This window comes from Microtus oregoni, unplaced genomic scaffold (genome assembly GCF_018167655.1).
Source record: "Microtus oregoni isolate MIOR12 unplaced genomic scaffold, Mior012 000063F_ref0000156, whole genome shotgun sequence".
NCBI lineage: Eukaryota > Metazoa > Chordata > Mammalia > Rodentia > Cricetidae > Microtus > Microtus oregoni.
In genome coordinates this window covers 2,747,493-2,773,808 of record NW_024543873.1, presented here as the reverse complement: position 1 = coordinate 2,773,808, position 26,316 = coordinate 2,747,493, and the positions used below count along the sequence as shown (strand labels likewise).

The 26,316-nt window shown below is 43.8% G+C and overlaps 1 protein-coding gene across 1 annotated transcript; it reads right to left on the bottom strand.

Moving 5' to 3' along the window:
- Nucleotides 1-2,609: 2,609 nt before the first annotated feature.
- LOC121439881 (paired mesoderm homeobox protein 1-like) lies at nt 2,610-10,795 on the bottom strand. The gene is made up of 3 exons (XM_041640497.1): nt 10,380-10,795; nt 9,210-9,255; nt 2,610-2,705 (listed from the first exon to the last, which is right to left on the bottom strand). Exons 1-3 carry the CDS (start codon nt 10,793-10,795, stop codon nt 2,610-2,612), a joined length of 558 nt encoding a protein of 185 aa, XP_041496431.1.
- Between the last annotated feature and the right edge of the window lie 15,521 nt (nt 10,796-26,316).

Genomic DNA, 26,316 nt, shown 5'->3' with positions numbered 1-26,316 from the left:
AAACACCATAGGTTCTGAAAAATGTACCATGAAAGATCAGGACTGGTCTATAGCTGTTGCAAGAAGGCCACTTGTGTGTCTCCTGACTGCTCAGCCCAGTAATAATCATACAGAAACCATATTATTTGCAATGCCTTGTGGCCAATAGCCTAAGCGTTTTTGTGGCTAACTCATATCCTTATCTAACACATCTCTATTAATCTGTGTATCACCACGTGGCTTTGGATTAACAGCTAAAGTTCTGGAATCGCTCTCTGGAGGAGCTACATAGCTTCTCTCTGGCTTTGCTCTTCTTTCTCCCAGCATTCAGTTTAGTTTTCCCCACCTAGCTCTGTTCCCAATAACTTGCTATAGGCCCATGTAGTTCTTTTTTAACAACATAGAGAGGGGAATCTAACATCATCACATATTCGCTGTGCCATCTTTCTATGCCCTTATTCTGGGAATTGATTGGCCCCAAGAGATGTGTGTTGGTTTGGAATGTTTGTTGTGGGAATGACAGTCATGGGATAAGTACACGGATCCCAATGGGGTCATCTCTTCATGTGTATATTAGACACATATGTGCCCTCCTCTCCTGGAATGTAAAGCTGCAGGTGCTCTCTTTGGGGCCACACCAGGACCTAATTAGGAGCAATGGGCCCCTCCCTCACTGTTCTTAGGTCTCTACAGAGGAATCTTCCTCTGCATTTGTAGGGCTCTGATCCACAGGCCTACTTTGTGTAGCCAGGCCCTGACAGTTTCTCAGGAGTATACTAAGAGCCTGATTGCAATCTGTGGTAGTATCCCAGGGAGTCTTTCTCAACAGCTCCACCTCACACACACCCTAATGAATCTACCTTCCATCTAGGTCCTGTATATGTTCCTAATACAGCATCTACCTTGGTGCTTATAATCCCAGCACCAGAGTTCCCAGTTCCTCTTTGAGTAGGATGTTGTCTCAAGGTTTCTGTCACTTTGAAAACACCATTAAAAATGGAAGTTGGGGAAGAAGAGTTTTATTTTATGTACACTTCAGCATTGCTGTTCATCACTCAAGGAAGTCAGAACAGGAACTCAAACAGGGAAGGTTCACAGAAGCAGGATCTTATGAGGAGGCTATGCAGGAGAGCTGCTTACTGGCTTGCTACCCATGGCTTACTCAGTCTGCTTTCTTATAGAACCCAGGACCACCAGTCCAGGAAGGGCATCTTTTACTGTATGCTGGGCTCTTGCCTATTGATGAATAATTGAGAAAATGGCTTTGAGTTGGACATCATGAAGGCATTTCCTCAACTGGGGCTCCTTCCTCTCTGATCACTATACCCTTTTTCAACATGACACACAAAACCACCCAGTACACATGTTATCTGTCCTCTGGACACTCTTGCTATGGGGATTCACGTCCTCCATCTCTCTGCAGTGCCTCTACAATCCACAAACTATCCTAATACAAGTCTGTACTACAACCAGCCTATCTGTCCCTCCTCTGTCACACCAAACTTCTGTATGTGGATCCTCGGTACACAGCCCTGTTTACCCATCTTCTCTATTGCAAAGTTCAGATCCCCGGCTTACTGGTACTCAGTTTAGAAAGAGGCTTTATCACATCCTCCTGCACCCCCTATTCTAGAGTCAGCCATATCTACAAGCAGTCACAGCATCAAAAGCAGCTCACGCCTTGGCCACTTTCTCACAGGTCATGTACTCTACCCCACTACATACACCACCATGCTAATGCCACCCTGATGTGTCCTCCCTGCCAGAACTCAGGCATAACACTCTCTATAGGCTTTCCACACTGCCTCTCCTCCAATCACCCTCGGGCTAACACAGCCTATTGCTCCCTGCATGCTCTGAAGCCTGCATCCTATGCCTTCCACTAACCTGGCCTGGTGTATCTACTGAGAATCTTATGCCTCTCCTGCTTGAACTGGGAGGATCGATCAATATGCCTCTTGTGCATCTCGGGCTAGGTGTGGGAGCAAAGAGGAAGCCTCTTTCAAATGGGCGTAAAAAGGCCTCTTGTGTTTCCTTTGAAACACTACCTGTGCCAGGAGGACTCCTAGTAGCATGACTGTGCCATTGAAAGGAGTGATAGTGAACAGACCTGGGGGTAGCCTAGGTCCCTGGTCACACACCCCACTGATGAATGCTCAGAAAGTGGTCTTTTTGTATTTTTTGCAGTACAAGAGTGAACTTGTAGATTTGTGAGAAACTCTGTTTTTGTCGTGAACAGTCTTCTCACTGGAGACTTGTCCTTTTCCTGTTCTTAGGTGTTTGTTCCCACAGGGTCGAGTTAAGGTAAGGATAGTACAGTGTGACAACAGAGAAGAATATATGTCTGAGCGCGGGTTGCCGTTAGTTTGAGAAACTTTTGTGACTTGTGGAGTAGTAAAGATGACTCAGGGTTTGATCCCTTCCTTTTATCTTCTGTTAAATATTTTCTCAATATTGGACATACACACCTTACTGACCCTTAAAAAGGACATGAAATATTTTGAATACACAACTCTTTATTGCTGAAGGGATAAGGTGTCACAGCCATCAGAAGGTGTCAGTGACACCTGAAGATCCTGTCTTCATCTGGGGCCTGGACAGGATGATGCTTCAGGACTCCTACAAAAGCTTTACTGCAAGGTGTCCTGGCCATCAGCAGATGGACACTGGAGAATCTGAGACTGCTGATGTTTCCTGTATTGGCCTCTTCTTTTCTTAAACCAGCTCTGCAATAACTTGGTGAAAGAGATGGCTTTAGTGTATTCAACAGTCAGTATCACAAGTAGAAAACACAACTCTGTGTAACAGTAAATGCCAGTGAGCCTTTAGATTGACCAGACTTTTCTAACCAAGGACACACAAAATCCTATGCAACCCCAGCCCTGGAAGTCGGAATTCAGAACAACCGGAAATGGGAAATTCATTAGCTAGTACCTTTCCTGTCTTATGCCCTTTCAAGGAAATGGGAAATATGGCTCTAAGAAAGAGAACGGGGATCAGTAAATCAGGATATGGAGAAGACCAGATATCAAAGTGTCTTTAGGTATTACAATCTACACACTCTCTGCCGAGGAAAAGGTACCTCATCATTCCCTTGAATTATCTGACTTACTTGAACTACTGCTTAGAATAATGATATCTCCCCTGACTCCCTCGAAAGTCACACCCCACTGCATGAATTCTTGTCTATGTAATCCTCATGATATTTGCCTATAATAGAGAAGATGGGCGAGCTCATATTTGGCCTTGAATCTATATTAACAAAGGCCAAATGGGTCCTAATTCTGGTTTCCTTTGAATAGGTGCAGGAACAGCTGAAACAACTGCCATAGATTATTCAAATTTGATTGTTTGAGATGATCCCAAGATTTCTGATCTAAGTTGAAGAGCCAGAAAGCTGAATATATTACTAATTTCCTTTACTGTGACCCTGTACTATTTTATCCATGAAAGATCTACAAAAATGCAGGGTCCTTGCTGGGTGACTGTGGAGGTTTCTATGTCTTCCCATAGAGGCCTCTAATCTCCTATGCACAGGAAAGGAAGCTGCTGCGAAGTGATGGGCCAATGCCTGGGCCAAGTCTGGTTTACAGCAGGCTTCCTGAAAATTCAGCAGCCTATTGGTCTAAGAGAGGAGAGGAGTGTGAAGATGAGGTGTTGGGAATGGGCTGCCAGTGCCCTGGAGTGCATACATGAGTAACTGCTTTTTAAATAAGTAGAGGAGAAAGGACTGGGGAATGATGAGGAAGGAAGGTGGAAAGGGTAAGTGAAGGGACAAGAATAGTCAATAGAAAGAAGAAACAAAGCAGAAGATAGGAGAAGGGGAAGAGGAAAAGGAAGGGAGAGAGAAAAGCTCAAAGGAAGGAAAGAAAGAAGACACAGATCAGGACACTGTTATCAATCTCTGGTGACTGGATCCCTATAGCTTAGTGTCAGCATTAACTGGACCATTGATTCTTGTCCTGCTCAGCCTAATGGTAGAACCCTGCATCTTCACCTGCATGGCCAACTGCCTCAAACAGAAAATTACTGGTCCCTAGAAACAACTATGACCTCATAGAACAGGATGAGTCAATAATTTGACTCATGCCCTGTAATCTAGTGGGAAATGTGACACTTTAAGCCAGTGAAGAGGTTCCTCCATCTTCTATTCTTGTTGAGGCCATTACAGGTAGAAATAGACTTTGACTCTGTCATGGAGAATCCCACGGGAAATTAATTACGTCTACTCTAGGGACCAGAGATCAGGGATATACTAGCTAACTTAGCTGTGGTAAAACTTCCTGTTTGTATGAACCCCTCCACCAGCTAGCTGCTATCTTAGCTTCAGTAAACATCTTGATTCAAACTGCTTACTTCTGCACAGGCATCTGCATCTGCCGATCTAGATGCTAGGACATCTAGGTTTTAAGATGCCCTTACAACCCCCATGTTCTGGACAGCTGGGGCCATGCCTACGTGCACAGATACCTGGGTGTCATCCTAGTCAGCTGGAATAAAGACTTTCCATTAGCTAGAGACCATGTGAGTGGTCATCTCTGCTCACAACTATGGAGTGCTCTATCCTAATTGGAATGTCTTCATAACCTCCTCCCTTCAAGGCTCAGGGATCAAAGCAGAAGAACAAGCAGAAAAACTGGAATATACAAAGGTGCTGGATGACTCTAAAGGAACAAAAATCTATTTTCTGTACAAAAGGTCAAAAACCAAAATGAAGTCAACACAACACACTTCAACAATTCACTTGATTGTACTGCCTTGTACAGACACCTCAATCCTAACTCCCAGTGGGGCTCCACACAAGACGCCCATGTCAGGAAGGACAAGGGGTGCTGTGAGATTCACCACTTAGGATAGTGGGATACCTGCTTCCTACTTCCCCTCACTGTCAGAAAACAGTCTCCTTCTCTCCCTATCTCCTCCTTTGCCTCATGCTCTTCCTCCTCCTCATTCCTTCTCTTTTTTGTCCTTCCAGCATCTTCTCCTTCTGTTCCAGTGTTTCTGGATCTCCTCTGACATATTTTTCTTATCTAAACACATAATTTCTCCCAGGTGAACTGCTTTACTCTCATGATTTCAGCTCACCATTTATAGATGGACGGCTTCTTATTGCTCCAGCACCTTAAGGAGGTGGGGTGATTACAAGGAATCACACTTGCCAAAAGAGTGTGCAAAGTCACAGCCTATCCCCAGCTCAAACAAACAAACAAACAAACAAACAAACATCCTTCCCAAAGTGTTATTAGAGCTAACACTACTCCAAGGGAGGCCTGCACAGAGATGTGATGTTGTCATCTATAGGATTAGGGAAATGAGCCAATTCAGACAATTCATTCAGATATCTTGGGACTCCCTGCTTCCATCATGTAGGTAATAAGGGTAGGTTACTGTCACCTATGGACTTTTGCCCTCCCCCTCTTCCATGCCCTCTAAATTTTTCTGGGCTCAGAACAAAAGCTGTGGTCTCAGTAAGAGTTGAAGCTTGATAGTGATGCCCTACTTCTTGTCAACATGAAGAGCATCCTGGGCTCTGTTCTTATACCAGGAGATCCAACGTTTTTAGGCTGAACCTCCAGTCAGGAATGTGATCTGTAACAATGTGGAGAGCAGTTAACAAAACCGCCTCTTCCTTAATACATGACATCTAGAGCTTAAGTGAATAAACCTCTAGAGCTACAGTGCATCAGCCTCTTTAATCCTGCAATGCATCAGATTCTGGAATGGCAGTGAATCAGACTCTCTGGATCTTCAGTGCTTCAGCCTCTAGAGCTTCAGTACATCAGTCTCTCTGGAGCTGCAGTACATCAGCATCTCTAGAGCTACAGTGCATCAGCATCTCGAGAACTTCCATGCATCAGCCTCTCGGTAGCTACACTGCATTAACCTCTAGAGCTGCAGTACATTAGCCTCTCTGGATCTGCAGGTCATCATCCTCCAGAGTTTCAGTATATTGGCCTTTCTGGAGCTGCAGTGCTTCAACCTCTAGAGCTGCAGTGCTTGACATCTAGAGCTGAAGTGAATGAGCCTCTAGAGCTGCAATGCATCAGCCTGTCTAATCCTGCAGTGCATCAGTTTCTCTAACGACAGTGCATCAGCCTCTTTGGAGCTGTAGTGCATCAGCCCCTAGAGCGGCAGTAAATAGTCCTCTCTGGAGCAGCAGTGAATCAGGCTAGATAGCTGCAGTTCATAAGCTTCTCTGGAGCTGCAGTGAAATCAGCCTCTAGAGCTGCAGTGCTTCAGCCTTTCTGGAGCTGAATTGCATCAGCCTCTCTGGAGCTACAGTGCATCAGCTTTTCTGGAGCTGCATTGAATCTGCCTCTCTAGAGCAGGAGTGCATCAGCCTCTAGAACTGCACTTGATCAGACTCTCTGGACTTGCAGTTCATCGACCTCTCTGGAGATGCAGTGCATCATCAGTCCCTCTAGAGCTGCAGTACAAATGGCTCTGGACTGATAGTCCATCAGTCTCTCTAGAGATGTAGTGCATCATCAGTCTCTCTAGAGCTGCAGTACAAATGGCTCTGGAGTGATAGTCCATCAGTCTCTCTGGAGCTGCAGTAAGTCTGCCTCTATGGAGCTGGAGTGCATCAGCCTCTAGGTCTGCAGTGTATATGTGTCTTCAGAGCTGCCTCACATCAGTCTCTGGGGCTGCATCACCTCTGTCTCTCTGGAGCGGAAGTACAGGGTCCTGTAAGCTTGAAAGCAGGAGAATTCCTCACTCCTTCAGCTTTTCTTATCCAATCACTCTCTCCATCCTGGGGGAATCTCCCTCTTCTCTACCAGTTTCTCCAACCTGAGCCTGGTCCTACTGTAGTTTACACGTTGTGGTGTTAGGATGTCAGTCATCAGGGGCTCCTAGGCAGGAATGCTATTCTGCACAAGCTACTGCTGCAGGTAGGGAATTTGCTTACATCAAGACTGCCCTGATCCATGCTGAAGGAAGTTAGCATGAATAGCACTCTGCACTGCTTTTCCCCTTTCTCATTTGCTATGGAGCAGTCAGTTTCTCTGGGCTCATGGCCTCAGCTTTTATCCCATGATCTAAACATTAGTCTTTAATGTCTGGAGGAAAGAAATTCATTTGAAAATAAGATAGCTACAGCTCTTTCTTCAAGTGAGCTCTATCTTTTTCCACATTCCAAAAAACCCACATGTTCAACATAGTCTCCTTTAAAGAAAAGGAATACTTTCAGATTTCAAGTTAGTCAACAGAAGACACACTTGACCGTGGCTTGGCACCTTTGCTTTTTATGTATTTGCAAACAAATAAAAATTTGCAAAGGTGTCTGATCTGCATGTGTATCTATGTGCAAATGCACACTCGTGCATGCAGAGGACCAAGGTCAGAGTCAAGCATCTTCTTAGCTTGGTCCCCACCTGATTTACACTGGCAGGGTTGTCCATGAACCTCAGCTCAGCGACGGACCTAATCTAGGTCTCCCTAAGGATCCGCAGTCTCTGCCTCCTGAATAAGAGATTCTGACTACAGTGTGAGCTGACACCTGCTAAACTTTATGCTGAGGGTCCCAACTCAGATCTTCAGACTCATGTGGCAAGAGCTTTATCCTTCGGGCCCTCTCCTCAGTACCAACCTGCATTTTGACATTCTATAACTTCACCTGATCCCGTTCTCTTTACTCGATTAACTTAAATGAGCTCAATGTTATTCTTTTTGTTTAATTGTAACAAAATTAACTCTTTAAAGCTGTGAGCCCCATACATGTCATAACACTGACATGACAATTTTGCATTGTTTTTAGATAATCTAAACACAGCATGGGGGAACATGAAGGTTCAACTTTGCTGCTTTCCACACAATTACAAAGGTGGAGGGCCAACCATTTGCACTTGTGAGTGTCTTCCCACATGACTCTTGGACAAATTAAACACAGATAAGTTATGAAACACTGAATATCTCTCTGGCCTTACTTAATCCACACTTATAACTAAGTGTTTCTTTGTTGAAACAGAGCCCTGTTTTACTCCTACTGCTTGCTACATCAATTAGAATGTCCCCAAGGTCACTTAGAGTCCTACTACAACAGTACATATAAGTACCCTGAAATGACCTGAGTGTCCGGACTTCAGTATTAATCACTGTACACATACCAGTAAACATTTATGTTTTCCTATATGCATGACCATATAATACTCAATGCTCTCTATATATATGATGTTCCCATACTGATTCTAAGTGTTCTGTGAATCTCAAATGGCTGAAAGACATTTGAGGAAATGTTCAACATCTTTAGTCATCTGAGAAATGCAAATCAAAACAACTCTGTGTCCCATCTTACACCTATAAGAATGGCCATGATCAAAACACAGATGACAACTTATTCTGGGGAGTATTTGGGGTAAAGGGAACACTCCTGCATTGGTGGTGGGAGTGTAAACTTGTACAGCCACTTTGGAAGTAAGTATGGCGATTTCACTGAAAACAAGGAAACAATCCACCTCCACGCCCAGCAATACTACTGTTGGTTATATACCCCCAAACACTCAATCACACCACAAGAACACCAGCTCAAATATGTTCATAGCAGCATTATTCATAAGAGCGAGAGCCTGGAAACAACCTAGATGGCCTTCAGTCAAAGAATGGATGAAGAAAAAGTACATGTGCACAACAGTAAAAAAAAATGACTTCTTGAAATTTGCAGGCAAATGGATAGATCTGGAAAACACCATATTGGGTGATGTAACTCAGAAACAGAAAGACAAATATAATATTTACTCACTCATAAGTGGTTTTAACACATAAAGCAAAGAAAACCAGCAATACCGGGAAACCAAGACAACAAAGAGGACCCTGAGACAGGCATAAATGGATCTACTTAGGAGGTAGGAAAAGACAAGATCTCGTAAGTAAACTGGGAGTGTGGGGGTCACAGGACATAGAGACTGGGAGAAGGGAAAAGGGAGGGGAGCAGAGAAAAATATAAAGCTCAATAAAGACAATTAAATAAAATAAAAATGCTAAAAAATTGTGTGCATTTTTTAGTTTTTTTTTTCAATTAAGAGACTACAATGTCTCCAATAATGGGAAAAGACTTAATGGCTGCCCGTTCCATTTTAACTCTGGAAAACTTCAACACTCAGTGCTCAGTTACTATCATAACCCAGACAAGGACACCTCTCACCCACGCATGCTTTTCATATTGGGTACAAGAACATGGACCATGACCTGAAGCAGAGTGCCCTGCCCAAAGTCTTTTCGGATTTACTGACCTGCACTCTGGATTCTCCCAGGAACAAGCGCTTTGCAAGGTCCTTTCTGAGAGAAGAAGATGGAAATTGGAGCTGTTAGTGAAATACAGCATTTCAGCTTGGCAAGATGAATAGACTTCTGGAAATTCATCACAGGCCAACACAAAACTATGTAGAGAAGGTGAGACCTAAAGTATGAAAGCGGCTTTTCAATGATCTCTATTTTATTTTATAAAAATAACCACATTGAGCAGGGTGGTGGTGGCACACACCTTTAATCCCAGCACTCAGGAGGCAGAGGCAGGGAAATCTCTGTGAGTTCGAGTCCAGCCTGTTCTACAAGAGCTAGCTCCAGGACAGGCTCCAAAGCTACAGAGAAACCCTGTCTCAAGAAACGAAATAAATAAATAACCACATTAATTGACATAAGGTGGATATGCTATAGTAGTAGAGGGATTACTTAGAAACCACTAGGTCTTTTTTATTTATTAATTTACTTATTTATTAAAGATTTCTGTATCTTCTTCGCCACCGCCTCCCATTTCCCTCCTCCTCCCCCAATCAAGTCCCCCTCCTTCGTCAGCCCAACGAGCAATCAGGGTTACCTGACCTGTGGGAAGTCCAAGGACCACCCACCTCCATCCAGGTCTAATAAGTTGAGCATTCAAACTGCCTAGGCTCCCACAAAGCCAGTACGTGCAGTAGGATCAAAAACCCATTGCCATTGTTCTTGAGTTCTCAGTAGTCCTCATTGTCCGCTATGTTCAGCGAGTCCGGTTTTATCCTAGGCTTTATCAGACCAAGGCCAGCTGGCCTTGGTGAGTTCCCAATAGAACATCTTGAGTACAATTCCCATTATAAAACGGGGGCCATGAAGAAGAAGAGGATAAGAAGGAGGATGAAAAAAAAAACAAAAAGAAAACTTAAAGAAGAAATTGAGAGGCATCAACCAACACTAGATAGATAGATAGATAGATAGATAGATAGATAGACAAATAGATAAATATAGATATAGATACAGATATAGATGTTGACTTTGACCTCTTAAAACATACTTCCCATACTCAGGAACTAAACAGAGACTTCATGCTTGAGGCTCATAGCAGACAGGGCTCATAGTGTGAAGAACACACCTCCTAATGAGATGCTGATGGATGGGAGCTGGAACAGCTATTGAAACAAGTGACATACCTTATGATCTCATCAGGGTACTTAGTTTTTTCAAAAACATCTTCCAACTCATTCAGCTGCCTGGGTGTGAGACCAAACTGGATCCTTGGCCTTGTGCGCCGGACCTGGGGCACTCTGCCAGCAGCCACATTCTCTTGCTCCTTCAACTGTGGGTTTCTGTAACCTTGGTGGCTCCCATGGCTCTCATGCCTGATGTCATCACCAACGTAGTTGAAATTAGCAACGTGGGTCACATCATCCTTGTAGTGTGGGATGCCCTGGTTCTTTGGTTTGTCGGAACCTTTTAGAGAACCTTCACCATAGATGACACTTTCTGTTGCTGCAGTGGCCCCGTGTTCAAAATCAAGGCTCCCCTCAATTTCATTTTCATACAGTTTGTAGACATTGGGTTCCACATGTTGGGATTGGAAAGCCATGATGAGACCTAAAAGAGAGTAGTGTCATCTCCATAAATGCTTTGTGGATTGAAATGACTTTGCAGCATGTGGGTTTTAGCAAGATTCACATCTGTCCTCTTTCCATCACACAACCCCTATAGGAGATACGTGCCCACTGAAGGTGGCTCTAGGGAGCATGTGCAGAATGGATCTAACATGGATCCAACCAAGTACACCAAAGCCTCGAGGAATGGAGTGGAAGAGAAAGAAAGCTGTTGCAGGTGCACAAGTAGGGATGAGGACATGCATTTACACCGAGCACATGGCCTCTGGGTGAACCCCTGGAGAAGTCTAGCTTCTGTATCTCACTGGGTGCACACTGCAAGATCTGGGAATTAAGTGGACATGGTTATGTCAGCTAGTGTTTGTGCCAGTTTCCTTGAGAGGACATTGAAAACACACCAACACTGTCCTCTACCTGAAGGAGTGCCATGCTTGTGAAGTGGAGTTTATGTAGCATTCTGGGGGGACAAGTCGCTGCAAAACACTTGACGTCACCATTGAAACAATGAAAATGCTCCAGATGGTTTATTGGGAATCTCCATCAGAGTCACTGTACGATGTCCTGCCCAGTACTTCTCATGTCTGACTAGGCTGACACTGTGTGGGTCTCTGCCCTTTTCACAGTGCCAGCAAACTCCTGAAGCTGAGAGTGCTCTGTAACAGTATTGAGCTGAGAAAGCACCATATATACAGTAAGTATACAAAAGTGAAATAACCTCGGGCTAGCTTCCATTCAAACAATTAATATTCTCAAAGAAATTTCCTCAGTGTGCTGAGATGTTGGAAAATATCAAGAGGATCTCAATAAGAAAATGTAGTCCTTCACCCAGAGACTGATGGAAACAGATGCAGAACTATAAACACTGGTGAAGCTCAGAAAATCCTGTGGAAGAGGTGGAGAAAGGATTGTGGGACACAGAGAGGGCAAGGGCACCAAAAGAGAAACCACAGAATTTACTAACCTAGGTCCAGAGGGGATCACAGAGACTCGGCTGCCATCCAGAGAGCTTGCAAGGGACTGACCTAGGCCCTCTACCCATGTTTTACAGTTGTGTAAATTATGGTCTTGGTCTTCTGGTGGGGCTCCTAACAGTAGGGATGTCTCTGACCCTGTGATCTGCTTTGGGAACCTTATCCTCCTACTGTATTGCCTTACGCAAACTTAGTAGGAAATGAGGTGCCTAGTCTTACTGCAACTTGATATGCCACAGATGGCTGATATACATGGGAGACCCGCTCTTTTCTGAAAAGAGAAGAAGTGGATAGGGGGGAAGAGGCAGGTTAGTAGAAGGGTCTGGGAAGAGAGAAAGAATGGAGAGGAAATGTGATTGGGAAAATAATTAATTAATAAAAAGAAAACTAGAGTTTAACATTGCTTTTAAAAATTAATATTAAGGGGATGGCTTAAATGTTAAGGGCACTGCCTGTTCTTCTAGATGTCCTGAGTTCAATTCCCATGAACCACATGGTGGATCACAACCGTCTATAATGAGATCTGGTGCCCTCTTCTGGCATGAAGGCATGCATGCAGGGAGAACACTGTACATGTGATAAATAAACAAATCTAAAAATTAATATTAAATTTATTAAAGGTACAGATTAAGAAATCTAAAGAAATGCTTGTAGGGCAAGACCTCATGGTGATACACAGATCAATAGAAGTGGTTAAATTAGTATGTAAGAGTTAGCAAATGAGAAATTAGAACTAATGTGCCTATAATTGATCTAATTTATTTTTTTAAATAAAAGATCATTATTATTTTGTGTGCTTGTACTTTGGGTGCCTACAGGGAGCATTGGCTCTCCTGAAGCTCAACTTATAGATAGATGGTTACCAAGGTTGGTCCTGAGAACTGTACTCTGCTCCTCTGAAAGAACAACAAAATCTCTTAGCCATTTAGTCGTCTGTGCACTCTAATCACACAAATGCAATCTTTTTCTTTCTTCCTTTTAATTGTAGAACCCTAGAGCGCTGTGATATCAGGACAGCTAGCAAGATTCCTAAGGAAGTTGTAGTGCAATTATTTTGACTTATAAATGTGAAAATCAACATCTGTAAACACAAAATCATTGTCAAATACCCGTAGAGTTAGTAGCTAAGTAAATTAGGATTCCTCCTAATTGTTGAATTTATTTGTTATGTGAGTATGGACCTTTACCATTTTGTGCATGTCACAGCACATGTTTGGATGTCAGAAGACAACTTGGGAAAATCAGTTCTCTCTTTCCATCATGCACTTTCCAGAGATCAGGTTCAGGTCATCTGTGGTGCAGGAGATCCTTCTGTTTATGTGCTCCTTTCATTGGTAAATAAACAAAGAAACTCCCTTGGCATTTTGATAGTGCAGTATTTAGGTAGGCAGGGAAGACAGAACTGAATGCTGGGAGGGAGAATGCAGAGTGAGAGAAACGCCATGGAACTGCCACCAGAAATAGATGGGCTGTAACTTTGCTGGTAGGCCAAGACCTCATGGTGATACACAGATCAATAGAAGTGGGTTAAATTAATATGTAAGAGTTAGCCAATGAGAAGTTAGAGTTAATGTACATATCAGTGATATAATTAATACAGTTTCTGTGTGGTTATTTCCGGGCTAAGCAAGCTGGGCAGCCTAGAAGAACAAGCATCCCCCCTTACAACAATCAGGCTTGCCAGCAAGCATCTTTAACACGGAATCGTTGCAGAAAAACACCCCCATGGCTTTATTTTTATGTATAAGGAGTGAGGTACAGTCCGGATCCAATAACAGTATGCTTGATCAAAATCTTCAAACAACATTAAGAATACCTAACCCAGATAGGATGGCAAACATCTTCAATACCAGCACTTGAAAGTTAGAGGCAGGTGAATATCTGTGAATTAAAGGGCAGCCTAGTCTGCAAGGGCAAGATCCAGAGAAAGCTCCAAAAACTACAGAGAAACCATGTCTCAAAAAAAAAACATATTTTTTTTGAATATTCAGGTTACTGAATATTGAGCCACACATACACTATAGAGATTCGTAAATTAGAGCAGTTTCCCCCAAGAATTCTTGACCTAAGTATATCCCATAAAATTCCCCCTAAACACCCTAATAGGAGAAAGGGTAGAATATCCACTCTGAAGACAATACTATCCTTCCTGAAGTTGTATTAGAGCCTTTTTAATATACTGTGTGTTTTTATAAAGAAGAGTTCTTTTGTAGATTTGAACTATAAAAATAAAATGCAGAGTCTCTGAGCCTGCATCCTGCTAATGCCAGAAGCTGAGGTCTTCAAGGGTGATGCCTCACACAGAAAAGCCCCTAATATGTGCATCGTGTGAGCATCAGCAGAACAGGACACACTCACCTTCCCTTTTCACTCACTGCTAGGAAATCCTTGGATTCTAACCTTTGAGAGGGAAGAGAGGGGGAAAGACAGAAGAATGGGCAATAAAGGAGTGGAATGGGCAGGCTGCTGTGAAGCAAGGAGATGCTTGACAGTGGGAGGTGGCACATGGTGCCCAGCTCCAAAGCCTGAGCTTTGTGTCTTAGGACCCTAGACGACTGTCTGATTATCAGTTAGACTGGCCTCCTGTATTGCTGCTTCACCTACTCCTTTTGCCTCTAGCAACATCTTATTCTCAGCTGCTGTTGTGAAACATACTTTATCTAAGGAAACAACACACATTTACTACTGCAGAAAGAAATTCTGCCCCAGACAGAAGGAACAATAATACCAGAGTCCACCTGGAGAACAAATTGCATTTATCAGACTTCCTTACAGGAATATGGGTGAGGGGTTGCTTACAGGAGAGAAATGACTCCAAGTCAGCTTTGTCACCAAAGCCTACCACGGTAGGACTGATGGCTCTCCAAATCTGGAAACCTGAGCCACACTGTGCAGTCCACAGACAGGACAGCAGGCTGCAGTCTTTCCAGACAGATCAGCTCCTCTAAGCCTCTTCCAGGCAGCTCACCTGGTCTCTGCTCCTGCTCAGCTGTTCTACTGGTCCCTTCCAGACTGCTCTGCTGGTTTGAGACTGACTCCCAGCAGTCTCTACTATTTATCTACTCTTGGGAGTACGGAGACTACTGGATCCATTCAGTGTGGGGCTCTCCCTGAAGTTACTCACAATGGGTTACTCCTTAAAGAGCTTTTCTGCTGGAGTGAATGCTTTAACCAGAGAGGACACTGCTAAGGAACTGTAGTAACAAGAGACAATGACAGAAATGTGCACTTTAGCCTCTCATGATCCTCATGACACTCTCCCCGTGACGTCACATGATACTTGGAGATCCATAGGCCCTTATACCTTTAACGTACCTGGGGACAGAGCAGAGCAAGCCACAAAGGAACTCCTGTCATCTTTGTTAAACATACATGTTTCTGACACATTTTGGATATAAGAGAGTATGTTGTTCTTCCCGGGCAACTAATCAGGTCATATTTACAGAACAAGACATTTGGGGAGCAGAAGAAGGCACAGGGGTAGGGATACACTTCCCTGTGTTCACAAAACGATCCCAGGCCATAGAACACCTAAATTTGTGGAAAGGCCAATGTTGGCCAATGATCCAGAATGTCCCAAGGACTTCATTTGAGGAATTTGCAGGCAGAGTTGTTGTAGACATTGACTGCAATGGCACTGGGTCCATCTGACCTGGCACAGAGAGAACAGCTTTCTATATGATGCCAAAGCCGTGGTTCTCAACTATCCTGATGGTTCAACCCTTTATACAGCTACCCATGTGGTGGTGACCTACAACCATAAAACTGTTTGTTGCTACTTCATGACTATAATTTGTTATTGTGATTAATTATAATGTAAATATCTGACATGCAGGATATCTGAGAAGCAACCCCAAGTGGGTCAAACTTGTTGAGAACCACTATTCTAAGCAAAGGTGACTTTCATCTGAGTTGTATGTACCTGCTTTTCCTCAAGAGAACCTCAGGGAATTTGGGTTCATCTGGCACCTACGACATCACAGTCCACTTCAAAGTTCCACATCCCTTATCAAATACATATTTGATGCTGCCTATTTGTGCTCATGGCAACTTCACAACGAATTTTAGGAGCCAGAAGTACAATTGTTGTTTCAGAAAAAGCCAGTAGTTTTCTGGGTACTGCCAACAGTCTCCAGTTCAAATATTTTCTGATACCCACCTAGTTAGCTACCCTTAAGTTCTCATTGCAAGACACAGTGAAAATGTGTACTTGAGAAAAATATAGTTTGCTTTCCTTGTTTCTGTGAGATGTGTGAATATTTAATTTATGTAAGGGCTTATTTATTTCTAACCCAATGTAAGTGGAAATGCTTTAAGAGAGTTGGCGCACTCAATAAGTACTTGCAGTCACATTTAGGAACTATCTAGTATGTATTATTTTTGTGCTACTAAACAAACAAATAACTGGAGAGACAGATCGTAAACTTGTCCTTCTAAGTGTTAAATCATATATAAATACATACACAAAAGCCAATGGTACACTAGCATTCCTTTACACACACATACACAAACACATACACACACACACACACACACAATGAATATCTGTAAAAAAAAAAAACCTACACAGATTTCCTTGGATGCTGATATGAAATTTTCTGTAATCTGTAGACTATATATTAGGTGAGGGACTAAGGCTGTATTTGAATGTCTTCTAAGCCCATCTGAGGGTATGAAATACTCTGTATTTGGCCAGTGGGATTTCTTCCATTAGTGGTTCAGGCTAGTGCTGTAGACAATATGAATCCCTTTAGAAAAAGATGGCCTATGTGGACAGTGAGTGTAGACAGCACAGGATCTGATGTGGTAAGGAAATAGTATGGAAGAGTAGAGCAGATGGAGAAGGGAAGGCTTTACAAGAAGCATTGACAGGTTCAAGAACGGAAAAGAAATGGATTGAGGATGACCAGCTGGGGAAAGGGGACAGAAACAGAGAACAGAACCTGGTATATACAATGTGGCAACTTCTATATCTCAATTTCTGCAATGAATGTTCAAGTTGCCTTCAACAAATCCTGCCAGAAAGTATGTCCGTGTCAGTAGGGGCTCAAGAATAGGGTTCCATTTAGATGAGATCGCTCCTACAATGTCATAGAACAAAAATACCCCTTTTTCACCAAAAAGGCTTCCAAGAACAAGGAATCTGGTACTGATGCCCACACAAGGTAAAGCTACAAGAGGAAAAAGTTTGCTCCCAGGAGAAGTCTATCAAAAGAAGCTAAGTATTCTAACCCATCCTCGGAGAGCCAGCCTCCCAGTTGTCTTAAGACTCCAGAGTTAAGTCCACCCTGACCAGCTTCACAGAAGCTGCCTGAAGCAAGGTTTCTGGAATATGATTCATGATCGATGTCAAGTATATAGGTCAGGAGTGAAGGCTCATCGTGGAAGTATGAGTACCTGGGGTCCCAGAGGAGAGGCCTAGGACCTCAGGGATGGTGAAGTTCTAACATCACAACTATGAAAGGAAAACATTGACTGAATTCTCCAGTGGTAGAAAGAGAGGCTTTTCCTGGGCGGGGCGGGGGGGAGGGTCATCCAGGCAGAAATAGGAAAAGGAGCTGAGATCAGGTTCAGGGTGGGACAAAGTCAACACAGCTTGTAGCGAATTGTCCTCTTTGGCCTAAACACTGAGCGACCAGGGCTCTGACCCCGACTGTGGAAAAGAAACAGAAGTTTAGCTTCTTCTTCTGTTATATCATGCATTTAGGGATATAACTGATGTCACTGTCACTACAATGAAGCCTGGTTGGGACTAGAGAGATGACGCAGTGCTTAAGAGTACTTGGTGCTCTTGCAGAAGACCCAGGTTCAGTTACTGTTACCAACATGGTGGGTCACAGCTGTCTAGAGCCCCATTTCCAGGGTATCCACTAACTTCTTCTGAGCTCCACGGACATTAGAAAGGAACGTAGTACACATACATACAGGCAGCCCAAACAGTCACACACATAAACTAACAGAAATAGATCTAAGAACAATGGCAACCTGGGAATGTGGAAATTCACAGTTTAAGAGAGGGTTAGAGTAGTGTCTGGAAACTCTATTCACAGAAATCCTTTCAATAAGGAAGAATTCGGTTGACTAAAGATAATAAGACTTTGACAAAGTAAGGCCAGGCTGTGCAGCCTTCTGCTGGGTGTGCACAAGGATGTGGAGGCAGAGCAGACATCGGCAGTGCTAGCCTATGTGGGACGGCTCAACTGACTGAGTGTGAGCTTTGCTAAACCTGCACCAGGCAGACACAAACTCATAAGTTCAGAGTCCACGCCCAGTCTTAAAGAACTCAGGAGAGTCTGGATGTCAGGCTTCTTTCATCAATGACCTCAAGATTGATAGCAGTGAGACAAAAGAGCACTGTGTCGTAAAATTGGAGGAACATGCCAGTGAGTCTGAGGTGATAGACATGGCTGCACAGACAGGACTGTGAGGGAGAGCAGGGGGAGCAGGACACATCCTGAGAGAGAGAGAGGAAGCTGAGAATGTTCAGGAGAAGGGTGGAGAAAGGGCTGCACCCTCATGGAGTGAAGGGAGGTAAGGAAAGTGGCAGGAGGCAGGGGGAGACAAATATCAAGACTCAGAAGTGTGATGTCAGAAGCATGAAATGAGCCAAGGAGTGGGAAATAAGGTCTGAGCACAGCCCTTGCTCAGGCCATGAGCTTGGTGCTTATCCCACAAACATAAGGACTAGGAACATTAGGAATATTAGGGAAATATTGTCCCAGGTCTGGAATCACAAGCTGAAAGCATGAAGTCCCAGGGCTTCTAGACTGACCCCAGGTTACCTGTGCTTCTGGCCACTTCCTCTTTCCATTATGTTCCATTGCTCATGAGAGTTTCTATGAGCTGTGCTCAGTCCACTTAGAGGGACATATCCTGGTGTCCTCCATCCACTCTGGCTCTCACACCCCTCCTACCTCCTCTTCCATGGGGTTCCCTGAGCTCTGACGGGAGGGAATTGGTGGAGACATCCCATTAGTGCTGAGTATGAGGGACAATGAATTGGTAAAGGCACTTTCATTGGGCTATTTACAGTCCTACAGAAGTCAGCAGCTTCCATGCTGACGAGAGCTCTGAAAGTATTATCCTAGTGCTGAGACTGTCATTCAGGTAAGGTACTCTGATTGGGAGCGATGTCTGCCACTCTGCAGTGCACGTGTGGACCTCAGCATGGTGCTTCATGTATCCACCAATACCCACACTGCATGAGCTCTGTGTCCCACAGCATATGACCTGATCTGTGTTCCATTAGGGCACTTCCCGTTGCAGGCTGACTCCCAAAGCTTGGGTGTTACCTGAGCAGGGCTCCTGCAACAGAACTGGCTGACTTTCAACTCTTCCTCTGCCTTGTCCTTCTATCTAGGTGTGTGCACTGCCAGTAACTCTGCCAGGAATTCATCTCTTTGACACAATTGGTACAGTTGCTTTGTGGCCTACTACATGTTTTATTATATCCATGAAAATGATGAGGCCGAACTCCGTTGCATATATTAAGTGCCTCTCCTGAGCACAAGCCAAAGAGAAACATCATAAGGTGTAATAAGATGCAGCAACAGGGCTGAATCCATAGGTCCATCCTCCACCACTGTTGAATGGAAGGAGGTGCAAGGAAGAAAAGGTCCAAGCCAGAAAACGGAAGCTAATATAAAATCTATCTAGGTGGCGAGTTACTAGGCTTTGGGGAAGACATCAAGAGCTTTGAGGATGTGCTTCCCAGGGGAAGGAAACTGTAGTTGCTGGTACACTGGTTTGTGAAACTGAAGTAAAAGGATGCCAAAATTCTGCAAGTAATTCATGAACCCGGACGGTATCCCAGTCCTGTGCCATTGATGTTATCCCCATTCATGGTTTTGGAAGCTGTGAATGAAGCATTTCATTCAGGGTCCCAAGATATGTAGAGCTCAGGCTTTGGGATTTAGCTGCCTATTAGACAAAGCTGGCACTGCCCATCCCATTTTCTTTTTCTTATGCTGCTTCTTTCTTTGCCGTCTACTCTCTTCTTCCTCTGAAGTTATAATCCAGAGGTCTCCTAGAAAGTGCTTGGTAGTCAGTGAGAGGGGGAAACTGTTCTGAGGCCCAAGTATAAATGTCAAGTATCATCCCATGTTTCCATGTCATCAGAAAGACCCCAGCTTCCTGCACTGGCATACTGCAGACTCAGGGTCCCTGTCTCTTCATCTACTCTGCCAAATCCACAGTCAAGTAATCAACTTGTATAAACACACAGAATAAGGCATGTGACACCTTTCCGGGAAAATAATCGGTGCCTGAGCTAACCACGGGAGGAAATGGGGAAGGGTCACGACTCCCCTTCCTAACAGATTCCCTAGGGTTTTCCCAGGTCTTGGAAGATTGAGCTCATTTTTAGATATATTTTAGGTTTTATTTATGTGTATGTGTGTGTGTGATGGAGGAAGGTCATTGGCTAATAAAGGCACTGCCCTGGCCCATTTTATTGGTTAGAGAATAGGTGGGAGGAGTAAACAGAACAGAACGCTGGGAGGAAGAGGAAGTGATCTCAGAGACTCACAGCTCTCCTCTTGGGAACAGACGCCTGAGAGAGACGCCATGCCCCGCTCCCGGCATGAAGCTCCGACCCAGGATGGACTAGGCTAGAATCTTCCCGGTAAGACCGGTTCTCACAGATTATTAGAGATGGGTTGATCGGGATGTGAGAATTAGCCTGTAAGTGCTAGAGCTAAAGGGCCAAGCAGTGCTTAAAAGAATACAGTGTCTGTGTAATTATTTTGGGGCATAAGCTAGCCAGGTGGCTGGGGTGCCAGGGACGCAGCCCCCCGCCGCTCTTATTACTTCAGTTGGCGCCCAGACGTGTGGACAACTAAACCCACTTAAAAAACCTGAGAAGGCTTAAAAATAAGGGAAAGAGAGCTTAACACAGATTTTTGCTGTTTGTTGGTGGCATGCTGTAGAGAGATTCCCTGATTCGGCAACAGTAGCAGAAAAAACGCTGTGTCATTTTAAAGCGCGACTTCCTGGGGCTGTGTCGCCATTGAGATCTCTGTCTGGCTCCTGAGGGAGACAGAGCTTTTGACTAGAGCATTTGGAGTAAAGTGCTACGATTTGTTTGATGGCAACTAGACTCACTGTGTTCTCGGGTCTGCTCTGCTTGTTAGAGGCAAGCATGCGCTTTCTTCTAAGAGAAGCTTCCTGACTCAGCTTTAGCTGCAAACCCTGCAGCTCATTAAGAGGTCCTGCCAGGAAACACTTAAACGGTGTTGACGAAAAGCTGAACACATGCTTTTCGGTTTTCAGCCATAGCAGGAAAAAAGCTGCGCCGTTTAAAAATGCTGGCTTTCTGGGCTGTCAAGCCAGGGCAAACTCTGACTGTTTGAGGCAGGAGGGCCGGCTACCCAGAGGGGACTTGAGTGTTGTCTGCTGTAGCTCGCTGGCTGGCAGGGACCTTGAAACGCCATAGAGGCTATAAACATGACTGCAGCCTGTATATCCCCCATGAGGCTGGAAAGCTAAGGAATGGACTGGATCTAGCTGGCAAAGCCACGCCTTTAATCCTACCCATATTGCTCAGTAATTTTAAGGCTCGTGTGGTCAGAAAAAGAGAGATACAGTAAAGAGAGATTCAAAGACAAAGAAAATTTTTAAATGGTTTACAGTGTGTTAAAAATATATGCAGACTAAAAGTTGAAGTTCTTAAAGTAACAAAAAAAAAGGAAGAGAGTTGTTGTGTGTGGTACACACCTTTAATCCCAACACTTGGTAGGCAGAGGGAGATAGACCTCTGTGACTTCAAGGTGTGGTAGCACATGCCTTTAATCCCAGTGCCTAGAAGGCAGAGACAAACAGATCTCTGTGAGTTCAAGGTGTAGTAGTGTACACCTTTAATCCCGAATGCCTGGGAGGCAGAGACAGGCGGATCTCTGAGAGTTCAAAGACAGCCTGGTCTACAGAGTTACTTCAGGTCAAAGATACAGAGAAACTGTCTCAAAAAGCAAAAAGTTAAAAGTAAAAATAAACAAAATAGAGGTTAAAATAAAACGAACAAAGATGGAAAATACACAGAGAATTTTGATACTGTATGCTATTATGCTCTCTTTGAATTGTTTGAATGCTGAGGAAAGAGCAAAAGCTACTAAAAGATATTTATTTATAAATGCTGCTGAACTAATCCAACATAGATATTTTGATGCCTTGAATTTGAAATTTGGATCTAAGGACATGATACTTTGGAAAGGAGTTTCTTATTTTGTTTTCACAGAGGATGAGACGCTGTTCATTTCTTCTATTCCGATTTGGTATGATGGACCACGCCCTCCTGAAGGGTTGGTGTGAACACCTTCAGAAAATTGCTTTGCTCAACTGCCAACTGAGATGAAACTAGCACACAGGTTATACCATGAAAGACCTAATTAACGACGCCCCCATTCAGCAGGAAGCAGTTTGGAGAGAAAAAACTGCGCCCATATTCCCAAATATGGTTTATAAACGTCCTTTTACATTTAAAGGGGGATATGATAGAGATATGAATAATTTACATTGATATGGATTTTGTTTTAGTGATTTAAATTTAAGGTCAATTTTGTTATATGTATATGTATTTCTGATCTTTATTAAGGTATTGTGATTGTGTAGTTCATTTAAATATGTACTGTATAATTAAGAAATATAGGTTGTTAATGGATAATCATCGATAATAGTAAAGCTTGTAGTCATGTTAGTTAGATTTTCTAGATATATAGAGATATATTTTAGATAGACATTCTTCATGTCTTTCAAAGATTACAGAATAGGACATTTAATGTTTTAATAACTTAGGACTTTTCATGACAATGAGACACTCTGCTCCTGGCAGCACCAATCTACTTCAAGAGGAAGATGGGCATCGAAGAGGATCCTTATGGAGTTTGATAGCCATTTGGGCAAGAAACTGCTCTTGCCTGGACTATTGCATAAACTGGACACAGAGAACCCGCAGAGAGAGGACTACTGAACTTGCCTAAGGTGAGATGATCTTTCGGGGTTCCTGATTCATGAAAGAGTCTGCGAGACATTCTGCAGGACACAACAGATAGTGACTGAACTGACTTTGAATTTTCCTGCTTTATGGAAATGTCTGCTGGATACCATAGGCCTGAAGGCTGAAGATGGATGCCCCAACGGTACAAAAGAACTTTGGGTGACTGTCCAGGCAGCGAGATGTCTTTGTCGTTTCTAGAGTTTGAAGTTTCTTAGTTCTTGTTTACTTAGGTAATATATCTTTCTGGAGTCTTTGATGGAGTTAAGAATTGTTAGTTATAGTTATAGTTTTCCTTAGTTATGATAAAGATTATTGTAACTTTTACTTGATAACTGTTTTGTTATATGTAATTTTGCTATGTTAAAGCCTTTTTTTTTGTTTAAATCGAAAAAGGGGAAATGATGGAGGAAGGTCATTGGCTAATAAAGGCACTGCCCTGGCCCATTTTATTGGTTAGAGAATAGGTGGGAGGAGTAAACAGAACAGAACGCTGGGAGGAAGAGGAAGTGAGCTCAGAGACTCACAGCTCTCCTCTTGGGAACAGACGCCTGAGAGAGACGCCATGCCCCGCTCCCGGCATGAAGCTCCGACCCAGGATGGACTAGGCTAGAATCTTCCCGGTAAGACCGGTTCTCACAGATTATTAGAGATGGGTTGATCGGGATGTGAGAATTAGCCTGTAAGTGCTAGAGCTAAAGGGCCAAGCAGTGCTTAAAAGAATACAGTGTCTGTGTAATTATTTTGGGGCATAAGCTAGCCAGGTGGCTGGGGTGCCAGGGACGCAGCCCCCCGCCGCTCTTATTACTTCATGTGTGTGTTCATGTGTAAGTATTTGTACATATGTGTGGGTGTCTGCAGTGTCCAGATAAGGACACTGGATACCCTGGAGCTAGAGTAATAGGTGGTTGTCAGTTTTCTTATGTGGGCTCTGGGAGCCGAACTCGGGTCCTCTATTAGAGCAGCAAGGGCTCTTGATCACTGAACCATCTATCTATCCAGTCCCCCATTGTGCGTTTTTAGCAAAACTTTGGTGTAATTGATATAAAGACTTCCATCTTTGCACTTACTCAAAAGAAACCTCTTTCAAAAATCTAATGATTCACAGAGATTCCCAAGAGAAAAAAAAACATGAAATGATTCAAAGACATCTGCAACCAGGCACTGGGCTGAGCTCTGGGAGTTCCCCTGAGGAAGGGAGAAGGGATTGTATGAGCCAGGGGGGTCAAGGTCATGATGGAGGAACCAAAGGCACAGCTGATCTAAGCTCGTGGGTCCACATGGGCTCTGGACCCACAGTTAGGGAGCTTGCATGGACCCGACCTAGGCCCTCTGCATGTGTGGGACAATTGTGTAGCTTGCTCTGTTTGTAAGGTTCCTAGCTATGAGATCAGGAACTGTCCATGGTGCTTAGCTGACTTTCTGGAACCTATTCCCCATGCTGGATTACCTTACCCAGCCTTTATACAGGGAGAAGAGCTTGGTCCTCCCTCAACTTGATGTGCCCTGCTATGTGCAAGTCCACAGGAGGCCCGCCCCTTTCTGGATGGAGACCGAGGAACAGTGGGTAGAAGGGAAGGGGGATAGATGGGAGTCAGGGAGGGCGAGAGGTTGAGAGGAGAGGAAGGAAAAAAAAACTGTGATCCCTATGTAAAATAAAGGGAAATGTTAACTTAAAAAGAGATTTTAGCCTCTTCCCCTGTATAAAGGACTGCAAGCTGTAATAAAGACATTAATGCTAAAAAAATAAAGAGAAAGAAAAAAATTTAAATGATTCCCTATTCTATAACTGTAAACAGATTTAGCCATTCATTTTATATCTATATTGTGTATACAGTGTAAACGGATATGACTACTGATCCCAAAATTTCTAAGAGCAAGGAAAACCCTAAGGAATCTGTCAGGAAGACTGGAATGAACCTCCCCAACTTCCAACCTTGAATAACTCTGACACCTATTCTTTTGTTGAAAACGTGTCACATGCTATATGTCATAGGCCAAGTATTATTCTAAATATTGCCTGAATATTTGTGTGTTTACCTTCAGTCAAACAGGAGTAAGGAACTAACCAAATCAATACCCTCGGTGTTAAGAGCTGATGCAAATATTATTCCTGAAATTTAACAGAAATTAAAAAATATCTGAGGTGATTATTATCATTATTATTATTTTGGCTTTTTGAAACATGATTTCTTTGTGTAACAGTCCTAGAGGTCCTGGAACTAGCTCTTCTTTTTTCTATTTGTTTTTTTTTTTTGTTTGTTTGTTTTTGTTTTGTATTGCTTTGTTTTTTTGACACTGGGTTTCTCCGTAGCTTTGAAGCCTGTCCTGGAACTAGCTTTTGTAGCCCAGGCTGGCCTAGAAGTCACAGAAATCTGTTTGTCTCAGCCACTATGGCCTGGCCATGTAATAACTTCTTAAGCAGATCATTTTTCTTTTGGATGAGCACATCGTTTGTTTTATTTGGACAGTGTTGTTAGCTAGAATTCTATTCCAACCCAGTCCCAAAACCTTGATGTTGTACTTGAAAAGCAATGTCTGGCTAGCATTCAGTGTGCTAACAGGCACTCCTGAACTAGCAGCCACTAAATCTGACCATGTCCACTTAGTTCTAAACCCATTCTCTGAGCCGCTAGTGCTGGGTGGCGGGTGAGGGTCACAGAAATTTTTTCATGTTCACTCGAGCATTCTGGAGTCAAGCGTGTGCCTCTGTCCCATGCTCCATTCCAAATGCTCTTGCACTTCCACACAATCCACCCGTCATCTCCTCCCTAAAACCTAGGAGGAACAGGCAGCATGTGGACACGCATTAAAGCTCATTCTGGAAGCATGCCCTAGGAGCAATATTTAACTCCATGCTACCTTTTCACACCCCCATCAGTCTCCCTCAGGTTCTCCTCATTTGGGCCACAACCATCATTTGTGAGCTAAAATGGACAGCACTTACCTCAGCAAGTGGGCAGAAGGGCCAGTGCAGTCAGTCAGGACAGCAGTGAGTGACGGGCTCGCGAGTGTACAGCTTCTTCCTGCAAGCGAGCACCTGGACGTCGTGCGTGAGGACCCTGGAGAACTCGGGAGCATGCGCGGACCTGCGCATTGACGCATTGACGTCATCCTCTGCTCCCGTCCTCTCTTTGTTTGGTCGGTAGTCCTGCCGAGATTCTAGACCTCGAGGTCAGTCATTCCCGGGACCCGAGTACTGTTAGAGGTCCACAGTTGTAGTTATGGCCAAGAAGCTTTATTATGAGCATAAATATTATACTCGGAAAGATTATGAGGAGGAAATAGTTTGTGAGAACGAAGTTGTGGCCTCCACGTCAGCTGCGGCCATGGAGGCAGATGGTGGCCATAGCCACCCGGATTCTTCTTTGGAGCTTGACCTGGAAGAATTGAACACCTCAGAGGCTGGTGTGGCAAGGATTCCTCAGCGGCACCAGGGTCATCAAAACCTCTTCCATTTCACACCGCGCCAGATCAGAAAATTGGAACGTGTCTTTAAAAAATCCCGGGACCCAGATTTGGCTGCCAGGTATGTGGT